The sequence below is a fragment of the Brassica oleracea genome, chromosome C9, assembly GCF_000695525.1.
Source record: "Brassica oleracea var. oleracea cultivar TO1000 chromosome C9, BOL, whole genome shotgun sequence".
Classification (NCBI taxonomy): Eukaryota; Viridiplantae; Streptophyta; class Magnoliopsida; order Brassicales; family Brassicaceae; genus Brassica; species Brassica oleracea.
Genome location: NC_027756.1, coordinates 37,208,743 through 37,219,659, shown reverse-complemented (window position 1 = coordinate 37,219,659; position 10,917 = coordinate 37,208,743). Strand labels below are relative to the sequence as shown.

At 37.3% G+C, this 10,917-nt stretch overlaps 3 protein-coding genes across 4 annotated transcripts; 1 reads left to right on the top strand and 2 right to left on the bottom strand.

Moving 5' to 3' along the window:
- Positions 1–540: 540 nt before the first annotated feature.
- On the bottom strand, positions 541–2,056 carry LOC106315907 (glycine-rich RNA-binding protein 4, mitochondrial). The gene is made up of 4 exons (XM_013753748.1): positions 1,785–2,056; positions 1,118–1,186; positions 911–1,017; positions 541–828 (listed from the first exon to the last, which is right to left on the bottom strand). Exons 1-4 carry the CDS (start codon positions 1,966–1,968, stop codon positions 727–729), a joined length of 462 nt encoding a protein of 153 aa, XP_013609202.1. The 5' UTR covers positions 1,969–2,056; the 3' UTR covers positions 541–726.
- A 3,753-nt stretch (positions 2,057–5,809) lies between these two features.
- LOC106318562 (putative beta-glucosidase 41) lies at positions 5,810–8,479 on the top strand. Of its 2 annotated transcripts, XM_013756589.1 has the most exons (11): positions 5,810–6,032; positions 6,129–6,195; positions 6,266–6,324; positions 6,517–6,592; positions 6,655–6,814; positions 6,876–7,131; positions 7,209–7,324; positions 7,417–7,640; positions 7,722–7,753; positions 7,847–8,058; positions 8,130–8,479. In XM_013756589.1, the coding sequence occupies exons 1-11, from the start codon at positions 5,895–5,897 to the stop codon at positions 8,356–8,358; spliced, it is 1,569 nt and encodes a 522-aa protein (XP_013612043.1). In that variant the 5' UTR covers positions 5,810–5,894; the 3' UTR covers positions 8,359–8,479. The 2 variants fall into 2 exon arrangements, with proteins under 2 accessions (XP_013612043.1, XP_013612042.1); XM_013756588.1 differs by having other exon boundaries at positions 7,417–7,753.
- Positions 8,480–9,043: 564 nt separating this feature from the next.
- On the bottom strand, positions 9,044–10,917 carry LOC106318563. The gene is made up of 4 exons (XM_013756590.1): positions 10,495–10,917; positions 9,803–9,950; positions 9,614–9,701; positions 9,044–9,524 (listed from the first exon to the last, which is right to left on the bottom strand). Exons 1-4 carry the CDS (start codon positions 10,830–10,832, stop codon positions 9,229–9,231), a joined length of 870 nt encoding a protein of 289 aa, XP_013612044.1. The 5' UTR covers positions 10,833–10,917; the 3' UTR covers positions 9,044–9,228.

The following is a 10,917-nucleotide window of genomic DNA, read 5'->3' as shown; positions in this document are numbered from 1 at the left end:
CATTTTTTTTTTTGAATTCGTTTTTTATATATTATTTTTATTTATTTTTAAATTTTATTTTGAAAAAATAATATAATTTGCAAGTTATTTGGTTTCCTTAATTAAAAGATACTAGATTTAAAATGACAATTTTCTATTGGTTGGTGGTTCACCTTAGGGGGTGAACCCAAAAATAACTCATGATGTGGCCCAATGACTTATTCACATATGTTAAAATCATCATCAAATGGTTGCAAGTTTGTTAATATACTCATAATGGTTGCTTTATGAAAGTGTTCAATCATCTCTAGCAAATTGTGAGTTAGTGATTGGCTAATGGCTACGGACCCATTGGGTTGTATGAAAATGTTGCATCAGATTGGGGTTCAAAGTTCTTTGGTTCACAAAAAAAAGAAAATTTAAATTCAAAAAGTAAGAACCAAATTAGTTCGAACTTTTGTTTGTTTCAATGAGGAACGTCTTAAAAGAATCTGGTACATAGATCAAAAATCAACAGACCAAACCGGACCTGAATCTGCCATGACTCCATCAGAGAGCAAATTAATCTAATTTTAAACCGGCCCATATATATAATTTAAAGTTTCTGAACTCCACCAAGGTGCAAGACACTACGGAGAAGAGTCAGTTAAATCATAGTAGATAACAGAATGAAGCATAACACTAATAATAATGATATAATGGATTCATGAAGAACAAAAGCTCAAAGACACCATGAAATGGCATGTTTCAATAGCGGTTACCATACGGAGGAGGAGGCATGTTGTTGTGAGGTCGATATGGCTCTCTTGGTCTTGCATACTCCGCGAAAATGACCCAACCGTCAAGAAACTGCAAAGAAGAGAATTAGCCACAGATGTCAGTAAACATAATAGATTTTGTATTTGAGAAATGCAGGAATATAAATAATAACCTTGCCATCCATTCCAGCTATGCCTTTTGCAGAATCCTCTAAGGTGGTATAACGAACAAATCCAAACCCTTTTGAATATCCTGAGACTCTGTCCGTGACAACCTTAGCTATATAAACCAAATCGAGGAAGAAGGGATAGCTACAGTTAGTTCAGTGTTCAACTAGCTTTGATGCGCAGAAAATGTTCATAAAGAGGAAGTTCAATACCATCGGCAACTTCTCCAAACTGAGCGAAAGCAGTCCTAAGTCCTTCAGAAGTGGTGCGCTTACTAAGACCTGAAGAATAAGGTGACACGAAGATGATCAATCATTTAGGTGTAAATTTTAGAATCATAAACAAAGATATAAATATGACGAGAAGAAACTGAGAGAGAGTATCAGAAGAGAACATGAATCCTAGTTCTGTAAAGAGAAGCCTATCCTAAGCCCAAGAAGGCTTATTGTGTGTAGGGTCTCCTCTAATAATGTGTATCTTTGAGTTGTGTATGCAACCACACCAAACTCTTTTATGAAATGAATAAAACACTTCTGGATCTCTTGGTAACAACTCAAAGCATCTTTCTTATTTAGTTTGTACCTCAAGAAGCTGTTTTAGAGCATGGTTTTGGATTGTCTCACAAATATAGTAATCAGATTAAAACCCTCGAGACTAAAGTCGTTAATACAAGCTAGCAAGAAGAAGTGACAAAGACAAGACCTTTCAAAGCAACTAACAAACAAAGAATCATACATACTAGCAATTATTAAATCATATTAGAACACAAACCGTAACTGCAAAGAAGCTCACTTTTTCACTAATCGTAACGAGCAACGATAAACCCTCAAAAACCCAGAAATGAAAAAGAGAGATAAAAGAGAAAGAGGAGTGTTATACCGGAGACGAAGAGATTGGTGCTGGGTTCCGCCTGAGGACGAGCCGGAGTTTCGGCGTTGGCTTGTGGAGAAAGGAATGAAAACTTTGTAGCATTCGAGCAGAACAGACGCCTCAATCCAACGGGAGCCGATGCCATTTCCGTCGCCGCTCTCGCTACCGCCGGGAGTCTCATAGCCATCGCCATAGATTCAATTCACCGATCGGCGTCTTCTCCGGATTAAGAGAAACAAAGGGTTTTTGGAGAGAGCGGACGAAGAAGAAACTAGAGTCCTAGACACAGAAAAGGTATTCGGAAATGACAAGTGTACCCCTGTGTCAACTCAAATTTAACATGGCGGTAACTCGAAAGTAAACTTCCAGAACTACATACACTAAAAGAGAAATTACCCTTCGTACATGTTCCACTTTCATCTCACTTCTATCTACAGTTGATCTATTTCTTTTAAAACCAATTTTTTTTTTCAAAATTCAATGATAATCTTTGTTATCTTTCTTTTAACCTATGCAAGCTTTATGAAATTCTTGTAAAAAGAGTATTTCGTACACTGTATAATCATCATATCCGATAACTATCGATAGTCTTATCATTTTTCTTGGTAACTTTGTTTCAGTTTACAGTTTTGCTATTTTCTATATATCTAGATTAAAAAGTAGAGAATATGTAGAACAGTTAGAGAAGATGAGCAGTATCTGCTGCGTTGTACTATTATATTTGAGAAACATAGAATAAAAATGATTTCCTTAACGTTTCAACAACATATAAATTTGATAATGTATTTATTTAGCAGATGGTGCTATAGTATGAAACTTTTTGTATTTTTCTTTCTCTTTTTTTTGTTCTCTCCTCTTCATTTTCATCTTTTTTTTTCTTTTCCTTTTACTTTCCTCCTTCTCTTCCTCATCCTCCTTTGTTGCAATCAATTACTACAAAAGATCTCACATGTAGTATCGCCACATTCAGTCGCTTCACCATCACCACCACCGTTTTCTTCTCCTCCACCAGCGCCACCCGTAGTCTCCTCAACTTTTCCCACCATATCTTCTTCTCCTCTTCTATCTTTCGTGGTGGTTTCTTCTCCTCCATCAACCCTGGCGACACCACTCAATTCCTTTACAAATTGTATTTTTTCATAAACTTCATAATTTTTAACATTCACCTTTCACACTCATATTTAGCATTTTTGTTTTTATTCTATTTGAGAAAATAGAATATAATTATCGTTTTACGATCTTTCTTTCTGAATTTAAGAAAACTGGTTGAAAACTGTCATATATGCAAGACTATAACTTTCTTTCTCTTTATGTCTCATGACTCTCATCCCTTTTTTTTGTTCTTTCTCTTCCTCTTCCTTCTCTTTCTCTTATTCTTCTTCTTTGATGTACTATTGGTGTAAATGGATTGTTTAGTACTATCTATTTAATAGATATAGTATATTTTAATATAATATTGTCAAGCTGTCACTACTAACTTTGGCTTCCAATTGGTTTGGTATTGTATGTGTCGAGTATTCCAATGTCATAATCATGTATAATATAGTCACATAACTGAAACTTAACCTTGTAACTAATTAAATCATTTGGGTGTAGTATAGTATGATAGTTTTAGTTTTGGAATTTTAACATGACGTGCACACACCTTGAATGAATTTTGGTTATGTTTATGTGCAAATTGTCTCATCAGCTGCTTGTAACTTTTTTTTGGGGTGTAATTTTGAATTTATTGATCAATCAAAAAGAGGCATTTACAAAGAATAAGAAGATATTATGTTGTTTGTATATCTAAAAGGACTAAAAAATCAAAGGGATTTTGTACTCTACGTCTTTTCTCCAAGCTCGTCATGTAACTTCAAACCATCTTCTCATTAGGCCATTCAGCGGGTGGTCAAATTTGTAACGAAGTGATGTTATCAACTGCTCAGTCCCCAACTGCCCTTGTTGGTGAATGCGTTTATTCCTCTCCATCCACACATGATACACCACCAACTGAAAGACTAAACGAATGAGAATTTGATCGAGTTGATTAGCTGCACCTGTTTAAATGAATTGGAGCATGTCTTGTCAATCTGGGTTTATTCTTCTCCCCACTAGTCTGCAAGCTAAACGATCCCAGACAGTATATGAGTAAGGACACGCAAAGAACAAGTGATCGCGTGTCTCATCTCTCTCTCTCCACATAGAACACAAGCTTGCTGAAATCCCCAAGTCCTCATCCTATCTCCAGTAGAAAGTCTATTCTGAACAGCCAACCAAACAATAAAAGCGCAACGAGGAATACCTTGAGCGAACCAGACACTACGACTCCAAACGACTTCACACTTCTTGCTTCTTATTTGCTCCCATGTTTGAAGCGCTGAGAAGTTATCCTCATATACATCATGTGCATGTTTCCACAAGTTCCACAAGTAAGTATCTTCACCCATCGTACTACTTGGGACTGACTCAGCTTGGAGTGTCGCATGCAACTCTCTAAATTTACGGCTTTTATGTCCCCTTACACTCCACTGACCCAAGGAAACTGCTTCATGAAATCTGGCATGTCACATAACACCAAGGTATCGTGTACCGTTACTCCAGTGAAGTATATAAGTTTACCAATTCACAGCCAGTTATCATGCCAGAAGAACGCTTTCTTACCATCTCCAATCACAACTCTGATGAGCTGCTTGTAACTTTAACATGGTTATATTCTTAATTTTTTCTTCTCTTATGAATATAGAACAAAATCTTTCTACATTTTTTTTGTCAACAATTTTACAGACTCATATTTATTCTGTGAACCACACCGGGAGATCTTGATCCATGTGAACGACGAAAGACGTTTGCTTCCTGGCACTGCGTGCTAAGCTATCTACCTTTTAATTTTGCGTTCTTGGTACATAGATAATCTCTGATCTGAGAAAACTTTCTTTCAGGCTCTTAATATCTTCCAAATAATTTGCAAAAATTTGTCATTCTTCTGGTTCTGAAACCATCTTCACCAATTGAGAACAATCGTTGCAAATGTAACCTGAAATTGTTGTAAGTTTCTCATATATTCCATCGCCCATAGTGGCGCTTCCATCTCTGCATGAAGAGGAGAGAGGGTAGCCCGTACATTCCTTGCCCCCATCAAACCCTCAAATCCTTCTAAAGTACTGAGCCAGTCTTGACCAGATAAAATATCATCCTCTTTCCAGGACTTATCTGTGAAACACCATCTTTCGGGAATTGATGGAAGAGTCGTAACCTCTAACTGTGGTACCGTCTTCTGTATGCCTTAGTCCATAGTGTATATTCTGTTTCTGCCAGTTTAAGGATATCCCTAGGTTTCATATCCAGGTTACTGAAACTTTATTATTTCTTCATTTCCAAATGTACCAAATTATCCATGCAAATCTTTCTACGTTAAATTACAGTTTTCTATTGTTTTTGTTTATCAAAAATGTTGAGCAAAATATTTGTTGTTCTAAAATGTGTATCAACTAATTGTAAACTAAATGAATTTCAGATAAAATTTGAAATTAAAAATTGAATGAACATAACAGTTTATTCGAAACATATTTTCAAAAAAAAAAAACAGTTTATTCGAAACAAAAAGATGTCGAACTAGATAAAAAAAAAGCTTAACAATTTATTTGTTAATACATACCATAATGCCAACATGTGGATAAGCGTAGATGGCTGGTGTTGACATGATGTAAAGGCTTAAAGTAATTTTATATTAATTTCTATACACAACTAAAAATAAACTAGACTTTATTTTTCAATTGGATTACCTTGTAGTTGGAGTTACAAAAATAACAAAATCATCGGTCCCTTGCACGAAAATAATAATGCAAAAAAGCGAAGGTATTTATTTAAGTGAATCAATGTCTCACTAACAAACTTATATTCATCTTAGAGTACACTTTGTCTTTGGCAGAAGAAGTAAAAGCAACGTGTACAATAATATAAGAAGAGAGAAACACAAATGTCAACACCAAACAAGAGCCTTCACATAAGAGAGGAGGAGCCTTTTGCTGTGGACATAATAACTCACACTTTCTTGCCTCCAAATCTTTCCTTTCCCAAACAATTTCACTCCTATATCTTTTCTCTGTCTCTGCTCTTTTTATTCATGCCAGCCAACAAATGGAATATATCATGAGACTCGTCCTGATTATGTATCTGTTCTTCATCGCGTCTCGTCAGCAAGTTTCATCGGAATCTATTACCAGAGAGAGTTTTCCAGATGGGTTTGTGTTCGGGACAGCTTCTTCAGCTTACCAGGTAACATTCTTCTCCTTCTTCTACAAACTGATTCAAGAAAGATTCAAATGATCAAATATTTTGATCAAACCACAACACTCTCTTGCAATAAACCAGTTCGAAGGAGCTGTGAATGAAGGAAACAAAGGAGATAGCATATGGGACACTTTCACCAAGAAACCAGGTATCAAACAAAAAGTTACAGAGAACCCAGAAAAGTCCAATTTTAATGTTTATTTGTTATTGATCAACAGGAAAGATATTGGATTTCAGCAATGCGGATACTACGGTTGATCAATATCATAGATTCCATGTATGTATGTTTTACCTTAAATAGAAGCATAAGTTGACTTATACTTGAAGATTAAAAAAATAAGTTTGCTTCTCCATAGAGCAACCATGTCCAAACAAATCTAAGATAAGACGCAACAGGATAAATAAATGAGAGAATCTAACAAGCAAGAACACTTTTTCTGATTTTTTTTTTTTTGTTTTGCTTTCACAGAGTGATATAGATCTTATGAAAGATCTGGGAATGGATGCTTACAGATTCTCTATATCTTGGACTAGAATATTCCCTAGTAAGTCTAATTCATTAACATGTGCTAAGCCTAAGAGGTAAGTTAAACTTGGGTTTGAACAGATGGAACAGGGGAAGTAAACCCAGATGGGCTTGAGTACTACAACAGTCTCATAGACACACTTTTAGCCAAAGGAATCAAACCTTACGTGACATTGTATCACTGGGATCTCCCACAAGCTTTAGAAGACAGATATGAAGGATGGCTGAGCAGACAAGTCGTGTAAGTAAAATGTTAAATCCTGATCATGAGGACAAAATGAAATGCTAAGAAAAGTGTGCAGGGATGATTTCGAGCGTTATGCATTCACCTGTTTCAAAGCATTCGGAGACAGAGTGAAGTACTGGATCACTTTCAATGAGCCACGCGGGCTAACGATCCAAGGCTATGACACAGGGATACAGGCTCCAGGGAGGTGCTCACTTCTGGGACATTGGTTCTGTAAGGAAGGGAAGTCATCGGTGGAGCCTTATGTTGTAGCTCATAACATTCTCTTGTCTCATGCTGCTGCTTACCACACATACCAGAAACACTTCAAGGTAAAGAACACAGATATAACAGAAAAATGAACATCTTAGGTCCACACAATATAATGTGGGGAAATGTAAAAATGCAGAAGAAACAAGGTGGTCGAATAGGGATGTCGTTAGATGCAAAATGGTTTGAGCCAATGTCTGATTGTGATGAGGACAGAGATGCAGCTCGTAGGGCAATGGATTTTGGGATCGGATGGTAAAATAATAAAGATACACTTTTGTATATGAAAATTTTGCATTACAGAAAGTAAGTAAACAGAAGTGTGACAGAATGAGATGTGAAAATAGGTTTATGGATCCTCTAATAAATGGAGACTATCCAGCTTCAATGAAGAGACTAGTGGAAGAGAGACTACCAGAGATAACAGCAGAGATGTCTAGAACCATAAAAGGGGCATTTGACTTCTTTGGAATCAACCACTACACGACACTGTACACAAGGAACGACAGAACAAGGATAAGGAAACTGATTCTACAAGATGCTTCTTCTGATGCAGCAGTGATCACTAGCTGTAAGATCCATACACACACACACTATCTCTCAGATCATATCTTCACTACTGATGTTCTTGTTTGCTCACTAATTGCTGTAGCATTTCGAGGAGGAGTAGCTATAGGAGAAAAAGTATGTAAATTGCTCTGATAAAAAAACCGAAGATGTTGACTTAATAGGGCAATAGTCTGATGAAGAGAAACATTTACTTGACAATGACATTAGGCAGGATCAAGCTGGCTACACATAGTCCCATGGGGAATCAGGAAACTAGCAGTGTATCTCAAAGACGTCTACGGAAACCCTCCTGTCTTCATCACAGAAAACGGTATGGATGAGAAGAACAACCCATTCATAGACATGGAGAAAGCATTACAAGATGACAAGAGGATTAGCTTCCACAGAGACTACATCTCCAACTTATCAGCTGCCATTAGGTAATAATAAGACTTTACAAACCTGAGAAAATGAAGTTATAAACTGATTGGGTTGGGTTGGGGTATTGCAGGAAGGATGGTTGTGATGTGAGAGGGTACTTCGTGTGGTCATTGCTAGACAACTGGGAGTGGAACTCTGGTTACACTGTCCGGTTCGGGATATACTATGTGGACTATAAGAACAACCTCACAAGGGTTCCTAAAGCCTCTGCTCGATGGTTTCGAACGTTGCTTCATTCGGAACGGGTTGATCTTAGCTCTTCTTCGTTAGATTCTGACAAGCTTCTGCAGGAGAAATGAGAGGTCAAAGGCGGAGGAATATATACGGATTTGTTCATACAAAAAAGGTCAAATTTTTTTGTTGGCAATGTGAAACAGATTCAAGCAGAAATATAGCGATCTCAAAATTAATTGATAGAAATCCTATTTTTATATTGAAATTAAAAGCAAAATGTGTTACATTTAAGCAAATGACTGATTGATGTCAAGATCTTTACCGTTGTAAAACAACCCCAGTCAATAAGAAGCGCCGCCGGATCTTTCCTGGATTCCGGCCAACTTCCTTTCAACAAATAGCGTAGGAACCCACAGTATTGCAGACGACGTCGTTTTTAAGCCAACCATATAGCAACGCTATTAGTAAGAACAAAATATCCCAAACGATCAGATTAGTTAAGCAACGCTGATTCGACAGCCTTGCCTTGCTAGCTCTGTTCACAGAAGCCTTCACGAAAAAAGTGCCTTCTTCATTTGGCAGATGACGACTTTGAAAGTCTCATCTACGGTCTCTAACACATGTTGAGCAATATGTTCACGGCAATCTTCCTCAAATCCGGCCAAACTCAACAAGCCCTAGTAAGAGTAAAATCCTGCTGTAAATGACTGACTACATTGTCTTATGTAGCCATAACCACCATGATAGTTTTCTATTACACATTTGATTTACATGATGGGAATATAAACTTATAAATTGCAATTACATATATAATTCAACCAAAGCATACTTTTATTTATGAAAATATCAAAGGCAAGTTCCAAACCACTCCAAACATAAGAAAAACAGTTTTAGAAAAAGAAAAAAAACTCTTAAGACGATAATGAAGTAGCAGAAAGAGAACACAGTAGTTATAAGCTACATATCGGCAAGTTTAAAAAGGAAACTGGAACTTGTTAAGCACGTTTCAGAACTACCATGAAAATAACGCAAACAGCTAATCCAAAGAGAGTAGTAGGGTCGTTGAGCAACATCCTCTTCCTCTCCTGTCCACCCTCTGTAAAAGTCTCTGTCCTGAACAAACCCCCAAAGTAGGAAGACACATTTTCCATCATTTGAACAGCTTTCAGCTTCATGTCTCGCAGAATCTCCATGAGCTGGATTGGCTTCGCTTCACTGTCTTCTTCACTTTCAGTCTCGCTAGAAAGTTCAGATTTGTCGTCATTGTCAGCTTCATCCTTAGTTGAAGCAGCTGCAAACGGGAAACAAAAACAAAAAAACTTTCTGTCAAGCTTGATTTGTCATATAAAAGACATTAAAACACCAAAAGGAAGTTCTTACTGTTGGTCTCAAGAAATTTCATGAGATCCTTGTTTTCCATGACAGCATCCCACACCTTTGGGTCAGACGCAATGGAAGTAACAACAGACTGTACAATGAGAAACGATCAGACTCTCAAGACTAGCACCAGTGAAGCTTTAACGGAAACAATTCGAACTGAGAAAGGCGAGGAGAAGAGATGGATTATACCTGCGCGGCGGTGTTTTCACTGAGAAAAGCAAAAGCCTTAAGAGCAACCTGTGGAACAGCTGATTCAACAGCTCTGTTCTCAGAAGGTTGAAAACTTGAAAACATTCTTGAAACAGAACCAACTTCATTTGACCCTTCCATATACGCCCTAACACACGTCGGATAATCCATAAAAAAAAAGAGTCAACCATTAGCACAAGCTTCGAGTTATGTAACTAGTTAAATACATGGGTATAAGAACATAAATCAAACTAAATGTTTCAAAGAGACATACTTTAAGTTTCAAATAACACACTCCGTTACTAAATTAAACAAGAACCAAACATAAGAACAGGTCTCGATGAAAAAAAGAAAAAGAAAAAAGAACATGTCTCGATGCATGTAACTAGTTATACACAAAGGTTGTTAGAACATAAATCAAACTAACACGTTTCAAAGTGACAAACTTTTAAAATTTTATGATTTAAGAGTTGGATAATCCATTAAACCAAAAACAAGAACCAAACAGAACAAAAAACTAAACCGAGAAAATCAATCAAGATTGCTCGAATTAAGTCAATTAATCAATCAAGATTGCTCGAATTAAGTCAATTAATTAATCAAGATTGCTGGAATTAAGTCAATTGTTAAAGTAGAAAGCTCGCAATTCGAGTTTGAGAGTCAAAATTAGAAGTAATGGAATTAGATCTTACATGTTGAGGGCATCTTTGAGATCATCGGTGGCTTCTTTAGCCTCCTGAAGAGACGGAGGCTTGTCGAAAACAACCCTAGGGATCGTCTTCGTCTCCACTTCCGCGAATTCCCACTCGTCTTCCCAGACCGGTTTACGCATGACCACCGCGTCTTCTTCCACGGAAGGATGAACCGCCGATGAGATCGAAGCCGAAACCGGCTTAGTCGCGGAGGTGTTTCTCACGATAAACTGATCATTCGCCGCCGCGGGGACTCCGAATCCTCCCCTGAATCCACCTTTGGCGACTCCGATTCCAGCCACCTTCGCCGCCGTCGCCATGACTCTTCCTCCGCCCATGGTTCGATAGAAGACCAAAGATTCTCTCTGAGATTTTTATGGGAAACTTTGCGACGAAGGAAAAGATTTTTAAAGACAGAGAAAT